Source organism: Calonectris borealis, chromosome 10, assembly GCF_964195595.1.
Source record: "Calonectris borealis chromosome 10, bCalBor7.hap1.2, whole genome shotgun sequence".
Lineage (NCBI taxonomy): Eukaryota > Metazoa > Chordata > Aves > Procellariiformes > Procellariidae > Calonectris > Calonectris borealis.
In genome coordinates this window covers 8,942,556-8,969,927 of record NC_134321.1, presented here as the reverse complement: position 1 = coordinate 8,969,927, position 27,372 = coordinate 8,942,556, and the positions used below count along the sequence as shown (strand labels likewise).

At 48.3% G+C, this 27,372-nt stretch overlaps 1 protein-coding gene across 9 annotated transcripts in view; it reads right to left on the bottom strand.

The window, feature by feature from the left end:
* CADPS (calcium dependent secretion activator) overlaps positions 1 to 27,372 on the bottom strand; it is a 223,783-nt gene that overhangs the window by 135,612 nt on the left and 60,799 nt on the right. For all 9 annotated transcript variants that reach the window (XM_075158710.1, XM_075158712.1, XM_075158703.1 and 6 more), the window contains exons 4-5: positions 4,876 to 4,956; positions 329 to 565 (exon numbers count right to left, since the gene is read on the bottom strand). In XM_075158710.1, coding sequence (XP_075014811.1) covers positions 329 to 565; positions 4,876 to 4,956 — 318 coding nt within the window. The remainder of the gene's footprint in view (positions 1 to 328; positions 566 to 4,875; positions 4,957 to 27,372) is intronic.

Here is a 27,372-nt window from a genome sequence, read left to right as displayed (position 1 = left end):
GGGGTACTGGGTACACTCAGTAACAAGCTGCATGAAGAGGTCAGTTAATGATGCAGGTTTCTGAGCCGTTTGATATACATCAGCAGGAAATGCCAGACGGTTTATCTCACACATTTGTTCCAACAAGATGGTGAGCCACCAGAAAGGACACAGTGTTTGACCACAGGCAAAGCTTCTGGTAACTCAGAGAGGAGCTGTTCCTCATGGAGATCAGAAAGTGATTTCTATTGAACTCTCTCTGCCTAACTTAAGCTTGAACTGAGCAGAAGTTGGCTGCTGTGATTTTTATTCCCAGAAACTCTGCACGCTGTTGTGTGCATGAGCTTACCTCCAGGGAGAACGACAACACGACGTCTGACTTGGAAAGCTGGTTCTCGTTTTCTTCTCCCATGTCAATTATTGAGGTGTTGTGACTGCGTTTCAGCTTCTGTAGCTTGAACTCGGAGCCTCCTTTAGACACAGGCATGCTCTCCAAGTTTGCCATCAGGAGATTGACAGACGACTTCAGCTCCTCAATGTACATGTTTTCCATTTCTTTGGACACAAACTTCGGAAACTTGCGCTCCTTGGATTTGGAAACAAAACAACAGAATGAATTGCAGTGACAATCAGCAACCACTTGTTGCACTGGGAGAATCCCCCAGGAGCATCTGCAGAGAGGTTTGCAAGCAGGGAACTCCCACAAACCAGACGACAAATTACAGCTTCCCCCTGTGTAATGTAGAAACATTACTGTTAGCTTCCCATAGAATTACTACTTGGTACTTATCCAACTTTACTGTTTCTTGCATGTACTTGCATTTCATTCATTTTTCTATCTGCAAATGGCCTTCTTCATATATATGTATTCACAATTACAAACACTCCAGGCCAGATCTCAGCTGAACTTTGTGATTGACAGCAATTTACTCATGATTCAAAGGATCCTGACAGTTAGGGACTCAATTCCAGTCTCCCAAATGTGCCACCACTTTTTAAAACACTTCTGAGCCGTTGCTCCATGAGTTTTCTAGGTGTGAAAGGAACCCAGGGAGGGAAAATCAGCCATGTGCGGGCAGGGATGTGTGGTCCCAACTGGAAGAAGGGGTAAAACACCCTTCCCACTACTTGCCAGGGTCTGTGTCTCCCTCCAACAAGATAACCTTTCAGTGTGAGACCCTCCAATGCTGCTTGTTGTAAATAGGACACTTAAACTTTAAAATCAAAGCTGTCAATGAGAGCAAAATGTGATGTGCCCCAAAGTGTGTTCTCAGCTCTGAACTGCTGCCCATGCTCCAGCTCCGTTAGGATCACTAGTCTGAGCCCTACGTCTTCTGACAACTCTGCCCATGCCCCGAATCTGCTCAGGACTTGAACGTCTCTCAGTGGGTTACGAGAGACTGTGCAAGGCACAGGACAGCGAGGCAGCATCTGCAGCCAGGGAACTCGAGGCTGATGTGCAAAGTATTTTAGTGGCAATTCATAATATTGTAAAAAGCAGTTCGTGAAATGTATGCTAGAAAAAAAAACAAGGTCATGTTTCTTCTAGAAGACTGTCATCAGGCTGCTGAAAAAGTACTCCACTGCACTAGTTTTTGCATCAGTTCTCGATAGCTTACCCATTACAAGCTCACAGCAGCACTCGCACCAAGCAGTTAAAATATAGTCTTGTGTTTCCAGTCTCAATCTTGGGAAGCAATTCCCTCATGTAAATTAGACCGGGCGTAAGATAAACTACCTAATCAGTCTGGTTTATTGTCTATGCATTATGTAAGTTGCAAGTCACCCCTAGGAAAAAAAACACAACTGTTTTGTAGATTTTGAGAACTACTGCTGAAGCAATGATGTTCAAACATTATTGCTTTTTCACCCTGCTGCTATCCATCTCTCCAGGGACTGCAATTTTGGCACTGCCCCCACAAACCTCTTCAGAAGTGCAGCAAGGACTGAGACATTTCACTGTGTGCCAGCAGCAACTTCTTATACTGAGGTTAAAACCAGGTAGTTTGAAGTGACGTGTAACAATTTAACTGGGACTGGGTCTGATGATGGAAATGCAGACATGCAGGTGTGGTCCCAAGTTACCCATCGGACTGGAGATGGAGCTGGGGGAAGTCTGGAGGAAGACACAATCAAGGGATGCAGACAACAGCAAGAAGGGATGCTAGTCACCTCCACGTATACTTGGAGCAGGGGGGAGATCAGAAGTGGGGACAAGTGTGGAGAGAAGCAGAGTGAAGAGACTGCAAGGAATGACCAGTCCAGCAGGCTGAAGCAGAGTGGGTCCAGCCCCAGATGGACATATTGCTCTGGTGTCATCCCAAAGTCTCATTTAGTTGCCCCTACACGTGCTCCTCCTTGCCCGTGATGCCAGGTGACTGGGTGGGGGGAATGGCACCACAGGACAGCAGAGCACTTGCTACTGCAGAGAAAAATATACCTCTGCCTTGGCATCACTAAGCTCTCAGCTGTAATGCTGTTCAGATTTAGATGCTGGAAAAGTACAACACGCAGAGCCTATCCAGATGCAGCTTTAAAACATCTGCTTGACTTCGAGCGTGATCCTCAAGCTGGCTGGCTCTAAGGTTGGGCTTTATGTAGCTCAGTGGGGGACTCTGCCTAATGCTGCACTGGCGCTGTGCTGAGCAGCACTCTCCCGGGCACGTGAGGAGGTAAAAAGACCCAGAGCTGTGCCCTGGTACCCAGATGCAGGTCACCGAGGGAAGCTGGCATACGTGGTGACTTGTTCGGGGTCACACGACAGGTCAGACGAGGGCTTGCAGAGCCACCAGTCCTGCAGCACGGTGATCCCAGCTCCCGTTAGACTCCACAGCCTTCGTTGCCTCTGAAGTACAAAAGTCCTAGCGTGAATTTGTTAATTTATTAATGAGGTGCTAATTTGCCTTTAGCATGGAATCTCCAAGATGGCCACCTCAGGGCTGGTTTCACAAGCACAGTAAGTCTCCCTGTGCAGCAAATCTGCATTAAAAGGTGCAAATTGGAGATAAAATTGGAAATGCTATCCTTTCATTGAGGTGAATTGTGAACCTGCCCTATGCTAGAGGGAAAGTAGCCTTGCTGGGAAAGGAGGATACAGAGAAGGATTCAAAAGGTCATTTGGATGCCTCCAAAAGATGGTATTCATGGGTCTGAAAGAACAAGGTTTCTCGTAGGCAGGTGCTGGTGGGATCTGACATTCTGGAGAGAAGGCCTGCAGCAGTAATGTGAAGGAGATTAAATATCAATACCTGCCAACTGGATCACAGGTAAGTCACTTTTACTCTAAACTGCCCCCCAAGCTGCACAGCTGTATTTTGAAGGTTGAATTCTGTATGGGGAAATGTCAGGTTGCGTTGAGGACTTTCCCCTGACTGTCTCTCCAAGGCCAGCAGTGGCATGGTTTGTTTTCAGCATCCTTGGGGAAGGAATGGAAATGGCAAATTCTCATTTGCAAAAAATAATTCATGAAGCTGCAGCCTCTGCTGGCTGCTACTGAACCATGCATATTGTTGTTCCACAAGCCATTAAGAGAAAATGAAACAATGAAACCAGGCAATCTCATTCTGGCACCCAGTGCCTGGCTACCCATCTCGGAACTGGAGCAGCAGCATCCACGCAGGGGCTTATGTTTTGCTGCAAATAAAAAATACTGTAGGTTTTCTTGACAATAAAATGGCAAAGGGCCAAACGCTGAACAAAGGAGCTGCAGTTGGTTTGCTGCTTTGCTGCGCCGTCGTTTGGCCACGTGGTCCTTGGCCACCTTACTATTTTTATCAGTAAAGTGGGGAAAACCAGAACTCACCTCCCCAAAGACGCAACAGCAGTAGCTGTGTAACAGAAGCATTAGTGAGGAGTAACTGCAGAGGCACTGCCGGCATCCTTGCTAACGCCTGGCCACAAATGAACGGGCTCTGCTTTTCACACCCAGGGATGTCAGCGTGGTGCAAACACCTCTGATATTACCTTTCTCGTAAAAGCCTACCATTTGGCTCAGTGCCAGGAGGACTGCCGCTGAAAGGCAGGCCCCGAGCCTGAGCTACGTCTCCCTGATTAGACCTTCTTCTTTTCCTTGTAGTAATGGTTTCTTGATTATCAAGAACAGACAGGTAGATCATTCCCAATGACTTCAGCCCCATTAGGGCTTTATCGGTAACTCAGAGCATCTGATTAGAGGCAAGGATAAAATCTCAGCCATACTGAGATGTCAACAGGATCCAGGATTTCTCTCCATCTATGGTCCGTCAGAGGCCACGTAAATCTGCACCATGTCCCTAGGGAGATGCCTCCTTACAGAAGGGTCTCTGGGGAGTTTAGCTGAGTGCTTGGTTACAAAAACTGTTTTGAGGTCCCATGTCCGCACGGTGCAACGCTAGCCTGACTGCTCTCGTGCAAAGCATGAGCGTGTTTGGGACAGCACATCTGAAGTACCTTTACTGAGGCAGCATCTACCTTCAGGCAGGGAGCTGTGGCTGCCAGCAGCCCAACGAATGGCACAAACCCCTGTAGGGCGATTCCTGGCTCCTTTTTACATGCCATCACCCACCTTATTGCCCAGCATATAAGTTTGACAAAGAGGGCTTACATGTGCACTTGCAGATCTAGCTGGAGCACTTCAAGACAATTTCTTCCCCACTGCTGAGGATTCGTAAGGGATTTTGCAGGGACCTAAACTGTCTCAGCTTATCAGGACATTCCAAGAAATGCACATCACAACAGCTTCACCTGTTCTTGTTGCTTTGTATGTCATTAAAAATCTGCACATTTTTAACTGGTGATTACTGGGAGAAGAAACCTGTGAGGGAAGGACAGGACCTGGGGGCTGCATCAAACTACTTATGTACTTCTATATGAAGAGCTTGTTAATACAGAAGACTTTTTTTTTTTTTTTTTTTTTACCTTGGCAATTTGCTCTGCCATTTGAAGACGTCCATCTAACTCGCGTCTGATCTGTGCTGCTTGCTCATCTGGGTTGTCCAGCTGTATAAAAACAAAAAGCAAATCAAGGTGAAAAATTAACCAATGCAGCACCTGTACAAGTTCTTCAGGCTGACCATCTGCATTATGTTATCAATTAAGTATAGCATAGAGAGAGTGGTGACGGGCCCTGCTTTGGGACAGAGCCCCCCACAAAGGACGCACATAATGTTTACCAGGTCCCAAGACAGACGCAACCAGGGGACTATGCGGACCCTGTTTTGATGCCCAGCTTCTTCCTGGGGCTGAGCATCCTCACCCCGAGATCTTATACCCACTTTGCCCTGTGAGCCAGTCTGGCAGCAAGCCTCATTGGCGACTATCTGAACCCCTGAAAAGCGGGGTGCCCTCCAGAGGCTATCGCTTTGCTGGTGCTTGGGAAGTCCCCCTGTGCTGGGGCAGGACACACGGCACCAAGCCAAACACCCCCTGCCCCTGCTTGCCACCCAGAAAAAGACAGAAGGTGGCTCAGCAGAAATGCACAACAATAGCATTTGCTTATTTTATTTCCCTTTTCCCCCCATATTGCTGCATCCCTGTGCTACCACTCAATTCATGCAATCGGTTTTCCTGCTGCCTTCAGCAGAGATTTTTTTTTTTTTTTTTTTTTTTGCAACACACTGCCCACAGCCCTGTGGTTCAGTGTTTGGCGTCTGCCTGGCCCTGAAATGTCTTCTGAGGGTAAAATGTTGTTTCTGCCAGTTAAGCAAGCAATTACAGCACACGTGGAAGAAGCATGGTGACTGCTGCAAGCAGTTTCCCAGTGGTAGGACTCGGGGCAGATCTGTTATTTTTAGTGCAAATACACAGACATAAATTACAAAACCACAAAAAAGCACAAAATCAAACTGGACCCTGAAGAAGTCGAGAGCTGCTGTAATGAGGTCACAACTTTATAGCTGCTTTCCAGACTCTAACCACTCTTTAGACTCCTTCGGGGTCATTTTGGCCACAGCACAAGGCTAGAAACGTGCGGCAGCGGGGTGGTCACGGCGCCGCTCCACCCACGAGGCTCAAAACCAAGCTCAGCCCGGCACAAAACCTCACAGTTTTGGTTCACCTCCTCGTGCAAACCTGACTTCAGGCAGGAGGGCTGGCTCCTCCATCCAAATGCTGCCTTCGTTTGCAAAGCATCGGCCCCTTCTGGCTACCAGCAAGCCGCCGTACGTCAGCTCTCCCACCGACTGCTACACATAAATGAGCTTTATTTGCTGGCTTGGGGTTGCACTAACCACCTCCCTGGGTTTTATCCTCCTTTGGAGACAAACTGCTCGACAGAAGAAAGGTTTGGCTGGTGCAGTGCAGTCTGGAAAGTTACAGCTACAGCGATGACAAAAGTTTCGATTCTCGGCCTGACAAACGACACGCTCGTCCGTTAGCACTCCCTGGATGGGCTGAAATACGCCGCTTTCCCCAGACCTGCCGCTTTCCACGGCACCTTCTCAGCGTCCTGCATCTCCCCTCTGTCGCACGGGCTCGTGTAGGTCTGCATGCGTGCAGGCGTCTATTTGCATATTGCTTCACCACCGATGATTTTCCGGAGAGATGACATTCATTACGGCTGAGATTGAGGGAAAGTATATTTTTGATTAGTTTTTGAAAGCTTCCGTTACTGATTTAATTCGAGCAGGAAAACTACTAAGTGTCCTGACCGTGATCCAAATCCACTGAAGCTTCAGTGATGTCTGCTGTGGTCATCCAGGTTTCATTCACAGCTGCACCACAAAACCTGCTGCCTTCATCTTTACATTCCTGATCCCAAAACCAGTACAGAGCCATGGACCACCAGCACCTTTCGGGATCAGCTTCCCCCATTAATTTCTCCATGAACAAATGCATCACACAACTGATCTCCACCGATGCGCAAGCATCTCTCAGAGCTGCTTCGTTAAGGGTAGGAAACGTACAGTCCCAGACTTCCATTTCTTTGCAACTCTGAAAGAGGAGGCAGTATTTGAATTCCATCCGAACTACAGTAATTGAGGTTAATCACACACTACCCAAAATAACTCACGCGCTAAATTTAGAAATCAAGGATGCTGCTGTGGAGGAGAGCTGTTTTTGCGGTAAGATAATGAGCCAGCAAACTGCCTCACACTTTCTGCACTATCTTGATTTTGCAGATGTTTTCCAGTGATGCTACAGGTGTCAAAAAACATGTCAAGGAAAGATCTGACTGCAGAAGATTATTTTTCTTAGGAGGCAACAAGCACCCTAGGAAGCCTCCTTGGCTGTGGTCGAGTGGGTAAGGTATTGCTTTTCAGGGCTGTGCTTCCCAAGATTTAATTAGCAATGCCAAGCCAGGTAACCTGGTATTTAAAGGAAACAAAAAAATCTTTCCAGGCTGCATTTTCAATGACTCTGCATGACAGCTCCATGACAAAAACTGATCTTTGGGAAAGCAATCGCAGTCTGTTGTAGCCAACATAACATTTTCTTCTTGTTATCCACAGAGCGGTATTAATGAGGCAGCCCCTGCGTGTCCTCCTGGCACGTTCAAGCAGAGCTCTTGTGACTAAGAGTAGCAGCCCAACAGCTCAGCCACTTACTGCTCCTGAGCCTGGGAAGGGCTCCTGCTGCCATCAAGGCAAGGCCAGTACCTTTTACACAGTCATAACACTATATAGGGCCATTAAGAGAGTAATGCTGGTGCCCATAAAACATACTTTGCTTGTGAAACAAGGCAAGGGGCAAATGTAAGGCATGCTAACTAAACAAGACCAAACATCCAAGTAAGGCAACACAGACCTTAATATCATTAAAACTCAATTTCTTAACTAGAGAATCAGCTATTTATTTTCTGCCGTATGTATGCCCAAGTATATTCAAATACTCGACAGCCAAATATATAAATGATTTACAAAGTCAAGGAGAAATTGAATTAGTTTCGTTCTGCATTATGACTATGTTGTGGGTGTACTATGAATAAAGCAAAGATATAAATCATAAGGTTGCCCCAGTTAATTAAATGTGAAAAGTATTATAAATTTCAGTATATATATGATTTGTTACATGCACTGGGCTTTTCTTCAACAGCATACCACAAATATATGACGTACATAATTTGCAATTCTCAACTGATCATTACCCAACTGCCTGCTGGCAAATTAGATGTTTTCATACGTCTGCCCGCATACGACATTAGTTCTCTCTGCTTGCCCTGCAGAGGTTATCTACATTGGTGTAACAGTTCTAAAGTAAAACAATAAAAATAAAATAAAATTATGTAGATCAGATTCTGAGTGGAACCCAAAGTTTACCAGCACGGCAGCCAGCCCATCGCTGAAGGCACTGCAGGGCACGTGCCTACTTTAACCCCTGGTGACTGGTCAACTGCAAGAAAGAGATCTTGCAAAAGGCAGGTTTTTTACATATAAGCTGCTAATAAGGGATAATTTTTAATGAGCACTAGTAAACAAAAGAAGAGGTTAAAAATGTTCATCATGCGATTTTGACAGTATTAATCGCCAGTAAGAACCAGCCGCTGGTCTGCAGAAGGAACCCTTTGCTTCCATGACCCTGAAACAAATTCACTGCAAGACTTTTCCTCATGTTATCCCAGAGGGATGGAAGATAATCTTACTACACCTTTGAAAGACAGAGGCAAACCAACCAACCTAATTAAGTCATAAGATTTGCAATAAGACGCATAGGCACCTACCAAATCCACGCCTGAACCATTTGCTTGGTGTGTCAGAGACCTCCCACGTGTCGCCCAACCGCAGCCTTGTAGTTTTGAAAGCCAGGAGCCCAGGCTCACCTCCACTCACCCCAGAAAACGCCGGAGGCATTTCAAGGACATTAACGGTGTTAAGAAACACTTTAAATTCCCATGGTTTCGGAATTAATGCGTTATATATTTAAAGCCCCAGCTTCAGTTTATCACAGCTTGAAGCCAAACCATGACAATCGCAGCCCTGGCTCCGAACGCGATGCCGGGGCGGCGCAGGCTGCCCTCCCCTTCCCTTCTTCATGACGCCCAAAGCCATTTTGCACAGCTGAACACCTCAAACCAACCTGCCTGCCCTGGGACCAAGCAGGGCACAGCCCTTGTGCCGTCGGCCACAGCGAGAGGGCTGCAGCCAGGGCTAACCCGCCCAGCCTGGGGACAATGCCAGCGGCACCAGTGACGTGCCGTACGCAGCACTCAGCCGCTCGGTAAGAGAAGAATGAATCCGGCCATGCCACCAAACGCGTATTGATGGGGCACGCTCCCAACAGACACGGGCAAGTTAAATACGACGTGGGATTTATACCCATGCTCTGAGCTCAGCACTGTTGGAAATAACATTGTTGTAAGCTACGAGGATTTATGACAGGATGCAACATACAGATACAACCTTCAACGATCAGCCTGGCATTTACGCCGTGAACATGACAGGTATTGTCGGTATAATTGCCATCAGCCCCAGCCAGAAACCATCGGGACCACTTAACGGTTTAATCCCTCCCTGCCAGTCATTGCTAATGCTGACCCCTGCCTCCCAGCAAGGGCAGCAAGTGTCACAACATCCCCATTCCTGAAGCATAACTGGGGCCGGTCTGAAAGTATCTCCCCTCCCTTTGAGAAAGGTTACAAGGCGGTGGTGAATCCAGCCGTCCTGCCCTGTGCCGCGCGCTCCTGCAGAGGACAAGCCATTTGCACCAGGGTTCTGGAAAACCACATTTTAAATGCTCTGGCAATGTGAATGCTGAGCTGCAGCAACCTGCTTGGCGCTGCACTGGGAACGGAAACAAACCCGGCTTTTCACCTTCTGGAAATGAAAGCGTTTAGTCCAGGTCTCCACGAAATCCACAGCCACCACCGGTGCCGGTTTTCCATTGCGGCAGCGTCGGCGCCCGGGGACGGGCGATCCCTCCTGCACAGCTGAAGGCAGGCGCAGATGGGCTGCTACCGAGCAGGGACTGCCTTGGCTGGGGCACTGTCAGTGGTCTCCAACATTAATTTTCTCCATCCCCGAGTCCAGCACACCATCATGCAGCTGGGGGGTCTGAAATCCCACTTTGTGAATTATTTTCCCTGGGTGGAGGACAAGGACAAAAGTCATGGCCCACTCATGTCCTTCCTAAGCCTGGCTTAAGTCTTCACAAAATAATTAATGCAGCCAAATACCTGTGTCATGTACGGTTATAGATGCCAAAATCCTCAAAGAGAAAGTTTCAAGGCGCTCATCCTTTGACATGCTGGGAGCTCTGTACTCAGCAAATCGTTGATTAAGCATTTCAAAGCAAACATGCTGCATGTGAAGGCTGAACAAGATCACAATAAGGGTGACAATTTTGCAGCTTTGATGTAGGGCTTTAGGAGAGATCTTTGTTTCATAAAAGGTGGTTTTGCTTTGTGATGCACAATAAGAGAAAACACTGAAAAATTCATAAACCCCCGTCAATTAATAATTAATCTATCAGTCCAGGCGTACTCACAACTCATGGCATCTGGCACCGTGTTGTGTTCCAGCTGAAAGAAGCATGTGGCCCCCAAAGTGACTCACTGTATGGAAGCCCTCGGTTCTTATCGGAAAACCACTGCTCTAGGAGATAAAGTGATGTGAGTCAGGACAGACTGGCACCATGAACCGCACACGGCTTCCTGAGACACACTGTGCTACCGTCATGGATTGATCTGTAGCATCCTTTTCCCACTAACAGTAAATATTCTTCTCTACGAGCGGCAAAGGGCAGAGGCGAGGGAGGCAGCCCGGCGCTCGAGGCCCCGACCTCTGCCCACGTCTCTGAAGCAGAAAGCGGAGGAGGATCTGAGCACTCCCTCCCTCGACTGCAGGTGGGATGCTGACCTCCCGTTTCCATTGGGAATGCGAACAATTCTAAGCTGCCTCAGTAGCGTAAGTCATTAATGCCCTGGGCAACGTGCTAATCCTCTGTGCAGCAAATTGCAACCCAAGGACCGCCGGCTGCCTTGGGATCTGAAATGGGAGCGAGGAAAAGGAACACAGCTTCCCCGTGTTACGCACCTCCCTGTGTCAGCAAAACCAGTAGCATCAGCGCAGCCCGACTGTGGATTCAGCAACAGTGGAGGGAACCGGCAGGACACATCCTCTCCACCAGCTCTCCGCGCTGCAACGCCACTATCCCCACGCATCCCAGGAGGACCGCTCTCCCGGTGCCCCTGCACGACAAGGATGCTCAAGGCTACCTCTCCTCTGGCCAGTCAGACTTCCCCAAATCAGTTTTTCAGGCTCAGAGTCATGCAGAGTATTTCTAGCACAATGTAAAATTCCCTTTAATTCAAGGAATTACAATCTGCGCCCACTACTTCACCAAACTTCTCTTTTCCCCTCCCGTTGGCCCCAGTTCCTCACACAGCCCCTGGGCTCCAGCATCCCAAAAGGTGACAAATCCCCTCTCCTGGAGAAAAGCCCACAGCATTTTGCTCCCGTGTAGGTAAAATCGGCCCTGCTGCAGGAACTCAGTCGCTTCCAACAGCTGCACGTTGTCGGTCGTTCGCTGCGGATGGGTGCCTGCTCCCGTTATCCTGGCAAGCTCCTGGGTTATCTAATGAACCACTGCTGCCATGAGAGAGCAGCCAGGGGGTCCTGGGGGGGTGATTTAAAACAGGAGAAAGGACTTGGATAATTCAGTAAGGGCTGACGCTTCCCTCTCTAAGAGAAATCTTATTTCACGGTTCACAAGCTTTAGGGTTGTGCTTGACTTGTCAGTGAAAATATTCCCTGGGACGTACAGCCGCCATTCCTCGCCCGAGCGCTGAATCTTACAACACTGCAATAAACCCCTGTGCTTCACCAGCCGCCTGGGCTGCGCAGGCTCTCGCCCATCACATCCGCCAGCAGACGCTGGGACCGCGCCTGCTTCACCAGGCGAGGTCAAGAGATTCACCCTCGAATTAACTCCAGTCTAAACGCCGCCTTCTTGATGGATGCTTATCCCACAAGCTGAGCAGATTTCCAGTGTATTTCAGAGGAGCACTGGTGGCACGTGCAGAGGTTTCTCACGCCCTCCTTGCTGCCAGCAGCAGCACCCATGGGTACCCGCTGCTCATCTCCAGAGCACTGAGGAATCACCCAGCACGTGCCGGTGGCATGGCAAGGGCAGCCGGGTGCTCGGCATGGATCCTGTGTAGGATCTGTGGACATCCCCCCGTGCCATCTCAGTTACCGACCTATGCCTACCACCATACCCCTTCGCAGCTTTGCAAAGCCGTGCTGCGGGGCTGAGGAAAGCTGAGACAAGCAAACCCAGCAGCTTTCCAGCAGGTTGTGCAAAGATACCTCCAAGATTTATGAGTAATGATAAATTCAAAGTAAATGAAAAACCAGATTCAGCAAAACGGGGAGGGGAAGAAAAAGTGCTGCCTGCCTTTGCAAATGTCTTGCAAGCTGTTAAAAAAAGGGATGGCAGAGCACTTCCATGCGAAAGGCACGTCCTTTCCATCTGTGGCCAGAGAACTTTTGAACCCCGCAAATCCCTCTGCAAGATCATCCGTGCGAGGTGTACGACACTGAAAGGGCTTAAAAACTAAGCTGCCCAGAGGCTCTGACCTCTGAGCATGCCTTAATACCCTCTTCTTATGGCATTGCATAAGGATGCTCAAAGGCGTGTGGGCAGCATACGCTGAGCTACAGCACCAAGAAAGAAACGGGAGCTCTGGCTGGTTGATGCAGCCCGAGGTAGATCACTACATTTCGCTTACTTGTGTTTCCTTACAGCTTATCATATGCTGAATTTCGCATCAGTTAACAGGAAGAGAATCACCTGAATTTCCTACTCACGACAATAAACTACTATTCAGTTTAAGTAATTTTTACAGCTAGAATTAGCTGCAGTTAACTCATCCTAATCATCATGGAAGGAGGATCTACATATCCTCAAATCTTCATCTTTTGATTAAAAGCTTAATGGTAGATACATTTGTCACATAATTCAAAATGGGCTTTGGCCTTTGGAGCTAAAGCAACTTGCATGAGGACCAGGTCGAGCAAAGCTGCAGTACCTCGACACTCAGCAGGATTAAAGGTGACGGAGTAAGCCGTGGGAACATCTCCAACGGTGCCTATGCAACGGGCAGGGCCGGGGCAAGGCTCTTGCATAGGAACTCACGCCACCTTTAAAAGTTTCCCCCCCTGTGCTGAAATGTGGTCGGGGCCGAGGTCTCAATTCCTGTTGATTAAAGCAGGAAACTCAGATTTTTCCTGCTCTTTCATCACCATATTGAGGGATTTTCGACTGGCCTCCGTGGCCTGGCATCTGAAAGCCTTTCACAAACATGAGGAGGCAGCTTCTGATGGGCTTCACAGAGTCACTGCATGTTCACACATTTGAAGTCAAAACCTCTACTTGCAGATGCTTGGCAGAGGTGGGTATTTGGGGATGAGAAGGTGTCCTGCGAGGAGTGCCGCTCCTGCGGGGAGAAGTCCTTCTGAACTGGAGGTGTTGGGTTCCCTGGCCCCACAGTTGGTTTCCCGCAGCCCTTCCCGCGGAGGTCTTTGCATAGCTGGCTCCCCGGCCGAGCAAGCTTCGTTCCCAGCTCTGATCACAGCTCGAGGATCAGGCCTGAGCCGTGAATTTAAAATTCCCTAGCTGGCTTCTCTGTTGACACAAAATCAGGTATCCTTCAGGGGCTGAGACCAGGTGGTAGAACAGAGACTCAAGTTCCTCTGCTGCAACCAGCGCCATGTTTGGTAGGGATGATGATACAGGTGAACACGTAGATAACAGAAGCTACAGATCATCATGTGAATGATGATCACTTTTATTCATTAAAAATAGCTAACATAAAATTGAAAGAAAAACCATATTCAGAAAGAAACTTGCCTGCCACAAAGGTACAGTTTGAAATTGGATGGCCGTTCTCCAAAATAAATACTCGTGGTATGTCGGTGCATACCCTGGAGTTTAAATTGGAACATTGGTTCTTGTGGTAGCATGGTGATAGATGGTTTTCTGCAGATGCTCTGAGCAAAGAGCTGGCAAAGCAGAGGCTTTGGCCATGAAGAGCAAGGCTTTGGTTCCCTTTTATGCCAAACAACCAGGTATCAGCAGAAAGGAGGAGAGAGAATGTAAAGGGAAGGTTATGGCTCCCACTTTTTCAAGGACTAAGATAGCAAAAATTGCAGCGCTGCCTGTTATAGTTAATTTCGGTGTTTGTGAAGTTTAGGTTATCACAGCCAGAGACCTAAAGAGACCGTTCTCCTGAACGGGCTGATGTGTTTCACACTGGTTTGACGCAGCAAACCTTCTCACGAGGTCAGGGAGAAAGCAGTCAGGAGGATTAAGCCTCTAGGCAGCAAATCCTGAGCGTGCGAAGAGATCGCTACACGTCCTCAGTGGACAGCATCCCCAGGGAGCTGAAGTTGCTGGTCCCACCATGCTTCTCCAGAAATCTCCGTATAGGTCACCATTAGACCCCCTTCCTACAGCAAGGGAGAACTGGAACGGAGCTGCCCTCCATGGCAGACCCGGCTATTTTCAGGCCCTCCGGGCTGCACCTAACAATCCACTAAATGGTATCAATTTATCAAAATCCGGAGCCGAAACATCACATCTGTAAGTCCCTCTGGTCAATACATAACAACAACAACAATTATTAATGATTAAAAAGTAATCATTATTATTATGCTAAATTACTATATTATGCTAATTAAAAGGCCAATTCCTCACCTTTCTTCAAACAGTGCCCTGACAGTTGGGGTCTGAGTCATTCAAAGGTTTCAGAGAAATTTACCTCGGGGGGAATTTCATGGTTTTAAACAGAAGCAATACCCTTAGCCATACCACTCCTATCTAATTTATCATTGCATTTCGGCAAAGCCACTTCTTTTTTAAAGAATTAGCATTCAACAACGTGAAAAAAACCCGTGAGGAACAGGGATTGGAATCCTAGTTCCACTAATTGGGAACATCCGCCACCTCTTTCACCGCCTGATCCCCTCCAACAGGACCTGTTCTGCCCCTGAAGAACCAGCAGCATAAAATGGATGTCTGACACCTCTGAGAAGGGCCGCGTGGAGCCACAAGCTGTCATGTGGGATTTAACCCCACACAATATCCTTGCGAGATGCTCTGGCACCGGCATTAAGATCAAGGATGCGAGAAGAATTGAAGTAGACACAGAAAAGGAGCGAGAGGCATAGCTATGAAGAAACCAACAGAGGGAGCAAAAATGTGATGCTTTTAAAAGCATCGTAAGGTGAGAGGAGGAGGATTTCAGCACAAGGTACCGTGGCAGGGGGAGATCTTAGCAGATGGGGCAAGTTCTCCCCTAGGGTACGCCATCCTCGTTACCTTACTGGTGAGGATGGTCAGCCTAGCAAGCCATCTACGCAATATGGAAAACGCTGTTATGTGTCCATATTAAATGTAAGATAAATAATTTATGTGTACAGATACTATAACAACTACAGAAGAAGATGCTCCAGCCTGGAAGCAGCAGCTCCTGCAAAGCGGCAGGACATCCCACCTCCCTTTGCATGGCAGCCTGGGGAGAACAGCACTGCTGCTCCCGGGCCTGAGTTAGCTTTACTCTAACCAGCTCAAACCATGGCAGTCAGGTAGCTGGGACACAGAGCGGGTCTTGCACCGTCCCACCACAAATCTGGGCTCGGCGTGTGCCTGGCTGACCCCCGACACCCCTCCCATCGGCTGAGCGAGCAGTGCCGATGCTCGCCGGCTCCAGCTAGACCTGCTGCAATCACATCGCCCTTGGCAGCACAGGCATTGCTGGTGCACCCCGAAGGACAGGGCACTGCTCCCCAGGCAGATACACCCCAACAGCAATTACCCACCAAGGTCCAGCTGGTGCTTTGCGTTTCCCTCCTCTCCTGCCGTTGGAGGCTGCCGCCCCGGCTGGAGGCTGCTGCCACAGGCTGGCACCTCACAGGTTTTTTAAGCACCGATGAATTTCTGCGTGGGACAAGGCTCCCAGGCAGCTCTGCAGAACAGCCTCACAGCGGATGCGGCTGGGGACCGGCCCTCGGAGCTGCCGGGAGAGGCACTCCTCACTCAGCGCATCCATGAATGGAGGAGCCGCAGCTGAGAGCCAGCAGATACAAAGCCGAGATGTTCGGTCTTTTACCCTTCACTACATAAACCCTGCAGGAGACCCACCAAGACAGATATCCATATCTGCTCGGCACGGACCGCACGCAGCTCTGCCCAGGCAGGGGACGATGGGCAGTGGGCATCCCCCTACGAGGATGGGCTTTCAGGGTTGTCGGGTTCAAAGTCCCTGAAAATGGTACAGTTTAAAATTGCTCCTGGGCTAAGAGCTATCGCCCTCCACATCTCATATTGATGTTTAGAGCAGGCTCCAGAAGCACAGCGATAATACATACATGCAGTGTCATGAGTGGTGAGTCTTCACTGCGTTATCACGCTGCGGACAATAAACATTTTCTTTTCATCTTGTCAGGGAGCCAAATGAATCCTAATGGCTTTCCCGACCATAACACACAGACAGCGCTGACTACAGACCTCGATTTCTGACACATCAGCTGTAAAAGGCAACAGCCTTTAGATAAGAGAGCACCGAGGCTTCGGGGGCTCCCGCCAGACCCGGCGCACAGCAGCAAGAACAATTAGTTTTTTCCAGAATGTCTATCGCACTTAATAGAAAATATTAACTCACGTTACAAATATTTATAAAAAGTCAGACATCATTAAGCTATTTGCAATTGAAAATTAACAATCTAAAAATTCAGCCATGTAGACAGACAATGTTAAATATAACTGCAGTTAATGGTGAGCTGATTTAAATAGAGATAATACAGCAGCAACAGAAAAAGGCAGTCAATCACGTTCCCTGTCATTAACATCCTTCTCCATGTGGAATATTATTATATGGCGCTTTCGAGCTGCTCTGCTGTCCTAGCGGTGCAGGAGAGCCGTTTGCCCGCAGCCCTGCTCAGGCCGGAGCGGAGGGACGGGGTGTCCGTCTGTCCACCACCGCCTGCCCAGGGCTGCACAAGCCACCCCGCACACCTCAGCCCCAGACAGCGATCACCACGAGATGGCGAATGGAGCCAGCTTGCTGCTGAGTATTTTAAAACACTATCTGCAACCCCACGCAGCTCGCTCTGAGGCTCTTTGCAGACACCGTGTGTGACACGAACCCCAGTGTCTTGCACATGGGGGGACCAAGGCAGAAAAGAGTCCGGTGCTGCCCTGAGGATCCTGCACTGCGTTGATGAAAGCATGGCTAACTTTCCCCCAGCCCCCCTCCAGGCTTCACCCGCTGCCTCTTAATTATCTTTCCCTAGAGCTCAGTACGGATGGAGCCTCCAGGCAAAGCCTTTCCATCCCCATAGGGTGGAGAGCTGTTTTTCACACTGTTTTACTAATTATTCTTTGCATTTAAAGCCCAATAAAACACTAGCTGCCCAACACCTTCATCCCAACCCAGGCGGGACTACCTCAGCTTTGGCACGTGCCAGGATGCAACACAGCTGGAGAAGAGGGAGAAGCACCCACCACCCACGAACCCCGGAGGGGCAGCCCACCCCAGGCAGGACAGGGCGGGGATGCCGGGGGAGATGGCACAGTCGTCCGCAGCAGAGTTTCATGGACAAAAGATGATTGATTTAAGGATGGGACGCGGGACTGGGTGGTGGGTCAGGCCTCACTGTAGCTGCACGGTAACTCTTCCAGACAGCTCCTCTCCAAGGAGCACTCTCATCTCCCACCTTTTGCGGAAACGCAGCTTATTTCGAACTACATTTGGCAAGGCATGACCTCTTTCCTTTGAAATTGTTACCAGGGCAGGAGGCTTTTGCTTACAGAGTTAGGGAAAATATATTAGACCCTCTGAGAGTACAGCATTATAGTCTCTGCTATTGTTGAGGTCTCTTGGTGCTTTCTGAATGACAGTGCATTGCAAAAATAAGGTGATAACCTGCTCTCTGATCCCATTTCATCTGTATTCTACCCTCAGCCTTCCCTCTAAGCTTCCACCGAGGGCAACACACTTCATAGCAGAAAGGATATGCAAGAGAGTGCAGAATATGCAGCTGGAATTCAGCTGCGAGCCTGAGTGCAACTGTGACTGCAGGTCTGCAGCGTCAGTACCTGCCCATCTCAGATGGCAGCTGCGGTTCTTTTTAGAAATTAAGAAAAAACACCAATGAAGAGATTAAAGAGAAAAGCAATGCTTGAAGCGTTCTCATGGATTCAGCTTTTTTTGCATTCTGGTCCATAACCAGGTCAAAATTGCGCTGCTAGAGCCACCCTGTTACTTCAAATGAAGGTAGCATCAGATGCTACTGGCTATAAAACCACGGGAAAGTACACGTATGGAACCTACAGCTGAAACTCTTCCCCTCCATTTCTTATTATTAATCAAGTAGTTTGTTAAAGCAGATCTATGGAATCAAGGGGAGGAAATCAGTGCTCAGGGCACTGGAAAAAATAATGCATGTGTGCTACCACCCATGGGGACAGATTGCTGCCCTGGCTGCATACCCTTGCAGAAGAGCAGCTCCCTCTGCGTCCCTCTCTCCCTCCAGCTGGAGTTAGGGGGAAAAACAACAGGAAAAAGCAGCTTCCAAAGGGACTGACGGCCCAAATGCTGTGAGCTGTTAAGGAAGGTGGAGGTGACCGAGAAAGCTCTTGCTGGGAACTGGCACAGCTGGGAAATCCTCCGATACCTGCCTGTGCTGTTTCACAGATGCAAGGGAATCAACTGAGGATCACACTGTGACCTTGCATGAAAGCTGAGGGAATGGCTGAATCATTTGGCTTACAGGCTGAGCAAAATCCACAACAGATCCCACCCCCTCAAAAAGCACTCATTTTCAGACAGTTTTCCTTACTACATTTTCTGCAATCTAAAAAACCTAAGCTGTTCTGTTTCTAAAATGCTTAGACCCTTCTCAAATCCCTTCTCTCACTCTTTTTGGGGGCTTTAGAGTGGAGGGTAAAATATTGCTGAAACAACTCAACCAATTCCTTGAAAATCTGAAAAATGCTTCATTCATCCCAAATCTGCCTTCGTAACAAGCCGTGTGCAGGCTCGCTCTGCGGGATGCATTTGCTGAAAACCAAGAGATGTGAGATTGCCTCTTCCGTATTCCACCAAGAGAAAACCAGCAATCCTCTCCCGTCTTCTCCGGAGCCATTTTCACACCTGGCGGAGCACCTCCCAGCTGTGCCAGATGTGCACTTTCTGTCCCAGGGAGGACGGAGGGGGAGAGAAAGCAGCCGGCTCTGCGAGATGCTGCCTGTGCGAGCAGGAGACCAGCTGGAGAGGGGACGAGTACCTAAGTAGGGGAGGGGAAAACGGGCAAAGCAGAAAATCCCTCTCTTTAAATTTATTTACTTTTCCCCTGCAGCTAAACCCGTTTGCCCAGCAGGCAAGAACAACCGCCAGCACTGAGGCAGAGGCAGCAGAGGCGATGCCCACTTGCAGTCCTGCTCGCAGAGCACCTGCGTTGGCACACCTCCCCGTGCTCACTGCCACCGTTAACAGGACAAACAGAAACCTGGCACAAACCTGCCACGGCTCCGTGTAAACCATCCTCTTCGCAGGCGCCCTCCAAAATCAGTGTAGGGGACATCTCATGCGATAGCTGGTTTGCAAGGCTGGCACTGAAGTGAAGGTAATCACCTCCCACCCCCACCCCGATCATCAGGCAGAGTTATTCAGGTTTACGCTGCTGGCAGCTTTCTTGACTGCACAATGACACACACTAAAAATATTTGCCGTTTGGACCAGATTTCATGTTTAAAAAATGTATAACAAATAATTACTTGCACAGCACAAATCTTATAGCTTCTGCTTCCGAGCAGATGGGAATTTGTAACAAACTTCATCTGGCAAAGCAGTGTCCCCTCATCTGCCATCACCTCATCTGCACCGCGCCGCCACGCAGCGCCGAGCGCTCCGTGCATCCCAGTCCTGCTTCCTAACCCGGCTATTTCCATAGCAAAGGCTTTTGGCTGCGGGTGACCAGGGAACAGCTCCAATCCGCCTGCCTGCAGGGCTTCTTTTCAGAGCCCACCACAACTTTGCTGCAGACTAAAATGAAATAGTCAGCCTAGACAAAGTTCAGTTAAATAACTGAACTATTTTAATTCTGTACTCAGCAATAATGCTGGTTCTTTCGTGCAGGTGTCCAAAACCTGCCCAGCCATGAGAGGCTGATGGGCTCTGAGCCCAAAATGAACCACTAGCTCCTTTCCGTGCAACCTCCTGTCCACCCCTAGGAAATCTCAGCCTATGGTTGCTATGTTAAGGCTGTACCCTCCACTCAAACTCGACCTTATCCGACAGAAAAATATCTACCTTTGCCCAGTTCTTCCAGCCCTGACTATCAGGGGCGCAGCCGACAGCGTCTGCTTTGATCCCACAGAGTTTTACTGCACCTGCACGGTTAACCATCGCTCCAAAACCTTTGCAAACGATCAAATCACACGGGACGTGTCCCCAGTAACCCAAACTGTTACTTCTTCCTTATCCTTCCACGTGACTCCCAAGAACTTTCCAACACATTTTTATAATGCAGATCCCAGATCTGGATATAGCAGAGGTCTGTTCTGCTGCCCTACAGAAGGATAACGGTATCCCCCAATGTTCCCTGGGGTTCCTCTGTGTATCTAGCCAAGACCTGAGCCACTGTAGCTACAGCGTTGCCCCCCCCATCAGTTCAGACTCATTCACGCACAATTGTCCTCACAGTCTTTTCTCTGAAAGTCAAACCCTCTCCAGTCTGTTCAGCACCCCACAAGGGTGGTTAGCACCGAACTTACACTCACCAGGCCCCAAAACATCCTCCTCATCCCCATCCCTTCTTCAGCACTCTTCCCCCTCACTCTGTCTGTGGAGATACATGGTCTTCCACTGCATTGTTCAGTCCTTCAGTCTTCATTTCATCTTTGGCCCTGCCTTCCTCATGGCTCCATGCACACAGAGTTCAAAGCCTGGCTGTTCTTTCATGCTTTCCTGCAAGAGCCAAACCCTCACGCGTGCCGAAGGCCCGGCACCGTGGCTGGAGACCTCAGCACGCCCATGGAGGCTCTGGCTGTATCCTGTACTCCTTGCTTGCATCAACGCCCTGAGATGCCTCAGCTGATGCCCCCAAGGGCATCAGTCATACACAAGCACTTTGAAAACCCTTCACAACTCGGTCACCACCTTCCCTGGCATCTTGTTACCTTACTGCAAGTCTGACTCTCGCTTTAACATTATTTATGACAGTTCATACTTTCCCCTCACTTGCTTTCCCTCTAAGTCCTCTCCAGAGTCTCTTTTGAAGCAGAAAAAAGAAGGGGGGGGGGCGGGGAAAGAGGGGAGCAGGAGGAAGGATAAAAAAAAGGAGCTGGTCTTCCTCTAAAGTTTGCTAGAGGTTATCTTGGAGGTTACAGGCTTGCATCCTGAGAAAAGCAGGGGGAGCACAGTTTCAGATGCTGGAAAACAGAGTAGGCAAACCGCCGTAGCAAAGCAGGACTTGGCCCCATCTCCAGTTCAACTGCGTCCACACGTCCTCCCCGGGAGAGGCACTGGCGGGGTTCCACACCAAGACATCCCAGGGCAGTTGGAAAAGCTCTCCAGACAGATCACTACCGTCAGACCATGATGATCTCTGCTCCATCTTAAGGAATCATTACAGCCTGAAGACAGCTCTACAGCAGACAGCTAATGTCATTTTTGAAAGGCAATGTTCCCGTTCCATGCGGAACTCTGTTTTGCTTGGTGAATTTTTCTGAGCCCAGCCCTTGCTGCTATTTGCTGTTAGCGGTGGTGCTAGCACCGCTCTTCCCTTCTGCGGGGATCATGTTGGCGTGGGCCAATTCATATCCAACAGAGTTTGTCCCTGTTGGTTTCCAGTTACATCTGATTTAATGCTATCAATGGGCATTTACTCCTTTTCCACAGGACTTTATTTGACCCATTTTTCTTCCCCTCTGCTTACCAGCACCCCTCGCCAGCAGCCTGGAACACCCCTCCTCAGGAGCCTCTACACAGGAGTAGTTTTGTTGTTAACGATTCTTATGAACTCTCCGTCTTTGAACAGGAGCGACTTACTTTTGATCGATGTCTGGCATCCCGTAATTTCACGCAACAGTGGAGAGAGATTCCCTTCTGCTGTGGCACGCTGGTAGGGCACGAAGCCTTAGGGAGACAGATGCGCTCGCTCTCCCGCCCTTGCATCCCGCGCTGCCCTTCCCTAAACCATCTCCTGCATCTATCGCTACCCTGACCGCAGACGAGACGGGACCTGAGGCAGCGAGACACCGGCTCTCCCAGGCAGCAGGGCGAGTTGCTGACTTGCAGTGGTTCACACGGTGCTTCACCTGACGGACCACTAATCCCTGACACCGTCTAACTTTACCCAGCGATAACCGCTGATCTTTTTGTCGTCATCCAGAAAATCACCCTTATTTTGTCGTCATCCTGAAAATCACCCTTATTTTGAAGCAGACCAGGTCTTCCCAAGATCACTAATGATGATGCTCAGATTGGGCCCATACTCTGATGTTACAAGGCCAGTGTTTCTGCTGGTATATTTGGGATACGAATAGATTTTTTTGTCGTTGTTCATTGACGCTGCTTACGTTTTTAGCCATACAATGGATGAAACTGCAACTGGCATTATGATAGGAAAGTTTAATGATCCCAATTATCTCCTTGAATGTATCTTTGGCTATTTTCATCCACAGAAATAAAACTTCTACTGGCTGCCAGACATCCTCAGCTGTTCTGCAATCACCATACATAAAGGCGGAACAGATTGACCAAGCAGTGACCCTGAACAATTGCCTACGTTAAGTGGTAATAAAGAAGATCAGGAGTTACACGGCTGGCAAAAGTGATGCACGGGAAAGGAGCAGAGTCACCTCCTGCCACCGACCGGGCGGTGTCGGTGGAGCAGCAGGGCTCCAGACGGTGCTACCCGGGGAGAACAGCAGCACATCAATTAGCCAAACCATTAGCAAAACCGGTGGTCAGTTTTCTCCTCTCGCTTTGCTAAGGACCTTGCTGCCAGCAGGGACTCCCCAGAGGAAAGCTGTTGTACCAACCTCGAAGAAACCACGCGGTCCTCATCACAAATACTGCAGATGTTCACGGGAAACGCAGAGTTTGAAACAGACCCTTTCCCAAATACTGCTGCTGCATACTCACGAGGGGTCACTGTAATTTTTATTACTGATCTTTGATAGCATATAAACCAGTATGTAAGAGTGCATTGCTCTTCTATTAATCTAACCTGTATTATCCTCTCTAACTCCAATCCCCCCAAGCAGATCCAAACCATGCTGCTCTCGTCTGACCTGACAGTCACTCGCCTCCACAAAGTTATTTTGGAATTATTTCGACAGTGGCAGCCACAGTTCCTTCAGCTAATTTACCCTCAGTTGCTACTTAACCATCTGAGCACAACTGTTCCCAGCCAAAATCCACTGTTGGGGAGAAAAAGGCCAAGTGAAGAGAAAATCCACAAGCAGAAAAGTGATTGAAGAACCGAGTTAGAAGGTGACTGAAAATGGCTGCTTGATATTTTACATTTTTGAGAATTTGGATATGCACAGGGAGGGAAGGTAGGAAAAGAGACTCCAAGCCACACGGAGACAGCGGGTACAGCGATGAGGAGCTGTTGCTGATACTACACCCTGCATCAGAAATAAAGAGCACTGGATTTTAATGAGATTTTAAAACAAAATAAAATCTGTTTGGCAAATGATATTCTCATTAAATGTAACAGGCCTCACCTGATTTAATAAAATTACTGCGTCAACAGTTTCTCCAAGAAACTGCATCTCTGTTTTGCAGCTATTTTATCAGTCCTGGTCTCAGCTCTGCACGCGGGCATGCAAGACTCCTGGTAATGGCAGCCGAACACATGCCTGCAGCTCATTCCATCAATGTTGCACAACATAAGCTCGCCAGCAAACTGGCAGAAATATCAGCAGGATAAATGACTGCTGTCGAGAACAAATAAGAGACCATTTAATTACTCTACTATTAGAATTTTATAATTTAAACCACCCAAAAGACTTTCTTGCTATCATCTCTGGACTTAGCTAGGCCACAAAAGAAGCTAGTTATGTTTAGCAAAACCCTCCATAAAAGCCAACAGCTCATGGTCCTCAACCTGGGAACAAGGAAACTCTTCACTGATGCTCCTTCTGCTAAGGAATCGCCAAGGAGTAAAGCCTTACGCTCGATGCCTCCTGCCAGCATCTTACTGCAACCTGTGTTACCTGCCAAGATCTCCCAGCTTTGTTGGTGACCTGGTATTTTGCTTTCTGTGTCCTACGCTCTACCTTTTCATGTTGATACCTGGAGCAAAATACCCTCAGTATAGATCTTGACCAATTTCCCCTCCTGTGGACTAATGACGACTGGAGACCTGCAAGATCGCTGCTGTTCCCAGTATAGCTGTAAACACAGGCAGTAGTCGGTCAAGATGCAGAAATGAGCACGGGGCACATCCCAGCACCCGCGAGAACGAGTAGTACATTTAACCAAAACTCAGGAGGACGCTGGGCAAAGTCGGTGCGCGCTTCTCAGTGGGTGACTGTCAGTCACTGTGCCTGCTTGCTCCCCAGCACCTCGCTCATTGCAAACCTCACTCCCCTGGCAGCACGCTCAGAAGAGGACAGCAAAGTTATGCATCTGCACTTTGCTCTCCTTTGCTGTGGGAAATGCCTATAATTTGAGCTGGCCCCTCCTCCGCACGCTCCAAGGAAGGCTTGAGGCTCAAGCACGAGCACACGAGCAGGCGGCTTGGCTCTGCCAGTGCCCAGGAGCCCGCAAGGCGCAGGAACCTGGTCGTGGTCCAGGAGCCCGGTGACACGGGGGCATCACGGGGCTCAGACTCCGACCTCCAGCCCGCACTGCACTGTCCTGGGCCACCAGCACTCACATACAGCCGTGCTGGGAAACTCCGCTCACTTCCCTGCCATGGCTATCCATGTTTAACATCTACGGTCTCCAACTTCACCGCATCTACAGCAAAACACATGTGCCCCTGAAGTCCGACTTCAGGATGGCTGCTCGAGAGGTTTACACCTCTCTCCCTTGCCTTCTAAGTCTTCCCATATTACATGGGGAACTTCAGCTCAATATTGCCTTTAATCTCAAAATACTCTTTGGAAGGAATGTCTGCTACACCATCGTACTCTTTGTTAAATGGGAGGATGCAATCATTTTCCCTCTTCCGTTGCAATGACGTTTCTACACAGACTTCACACTGAATGACAAAGAACATTGTGCCGTCACCTCCCCATCTTCTTACCGTCCTCTATTCCAGAGACAAAAGAACGGGACCAAAGGCTACAACACATGAAAAACACATGCATAGATCATTCCTGCTGGAAACATCACTGCCTCTCTGCACTATACAGCAAAGTCTGTGTGATGGAGGCCAGCACAGTTTTTACAGGACTATTATAGCTGCCTTTTAAATACATGAGAGGCTGTATTTGAAGCCATCTTGCATCCCATTCCCTATTGAACTTGCACTCTAATTTCTCACAAAACATGAGTAGAATCAGATGTTCCAGAAAAACCATAGTGTATTGAATATGAAAATTCCACACTGAAATAAAGGTAAGGAACAGCTTGCATAAGTTGCTTTCCCTGTAGTTTGGGATATTGAGACTGAGCCTTTGAAATGTATGAAATCTAGTTTGTTGATCGTTTCCCAATTTATAGTCAGCTCAGTGGGAACAAATATGCGCCTACTTTGATATCCTTTTGAAGAAAATTCTTGGCACCTCATTTCTCTTAAGAAATATATCTATTCTTTTTTTATTTTGGTACTTTTTTAGATGCAAACTGGAAGATTAACCCAGCTGTATTTTATATTCATGCAGCACTTTCTGTGGCCTGATCCATCTGACTCCCAACATTGCTTCTGAATTAAAATGACACTGTCTATCACATCCCAAGCTGTGGCATGAAGCGTTTGTCAAGTAACACGGAAACACTGGTAGTCTGAAGAATGAAATGTAGGGAGTGGAGAAAAGGACTGGTGGATAACACATCTTATTTTAAAATAATTCCCTTTTCTAGAGCATAATATGGATTGCAAAGGGGTAGAAGCAGTCTTGGAGAAACCACGTCTTTCAGAAATAAGATTAGAGAAAATTCAGTAAAATATTAATACAGAACTTTCAAAATATTCACTTAGTGGATGATGTATGTCACAAGAATGATCTCTCTATTTAAGACGATAAAAAGAAAACTGAAAGAGTAGTGTGTAACGTTAGGCTAGCACAGCTCAGCGAATACCAGTCCAGGTTCTCCGACAAGACATTGCTGGTTGAAATGAAGACCCTGGACCTCTGGCGCAAGCCTCCAGCATGACTGTGTATAACCCCTGCTACGTGCAGCTAGGACGGTACCTTTCCATTTTGCTCCTGAGATAGGCATTGAAAGTTCTCCAGGAAAGCACCAGGATTTCAGTTATAAAATACATGAGTGAGGGTTGAAGTGCTGCAAACCACTCAGGTTTTCATGTGGAATTCAAATTAGATTTAAAGACCTACATGCAAAATTAAATTCTAGGGGCTGCATATTGTATTTCCAGTGAAAAGGAAGAGAAAGAGAGGCATTAACACAGTGCAGGGTCATGCACCAGTTATGTCTTATTAAGTATTCCAGCCTTCCTTAAGATAAGCATCACATATGGGATCTTTTGCAGTTCCTTGCTTAAAGACAGAGAGGTCTGGATAACACCCCTTCTGTCTCCCAGGGCCTCCTGGGCTGATTGACAAGAATGTGTACTGCAGGGAACAAATGCTGCTCAAAGGAAAAATAAGATTACTTTCTCCGAAGAAGGCCAGTGGGGTCATTTCTTTGTCATGTCTTCTGCTCATCATCTCTAGTTGAGGGAAAGACAAAGAGGAGGAGTGACATTTTCCTTTCCTAATAAAACACAGGACATGCTGAGGAACTGGTTTTTACATATGGTGGCTTGCACTGAATTCAAAGTTAGGGAAGCAAGAGAGATTACTCGAAATAAACATGGCATTTTGAGAGTCGAATCCCACCTCCGGGAACCAGACCACGTGGAAGCCCGACGCAGAATCCGCCCTACAACCCATCTCAGTTACATTTTAGGTTGCTTTTTTGGGAGATCAGCAATAAACATCTGATTTTATATATCACCTTTGGCTACTGCGCCCCCGCGATGGATAACGTTCGGCTTGGCTTCTCTTTGGGCAGAACCACCAAGTGTTTTGAGGTTGGGCCACCCTGCTCAGTGGCAATGTGCCCCATGGGATCGTTGGGTTTTTCAGTGCAAAGAGTCTTCCCTGAATTCAGCAACAACTTCTTCACGTGCTCCCCCATTTCTAACAGTAGCCTCCTCTCTGCCAATACAACCTCTGGGGTTTATATTTTGTGCCATCCCAAATTTACTCTCCACTGAAATGGTCTCAAGCTATAATTCCCGAATGTTGTCACATTTAATGATGCTCAAGAACTTTTCCTATTTCTGTAGC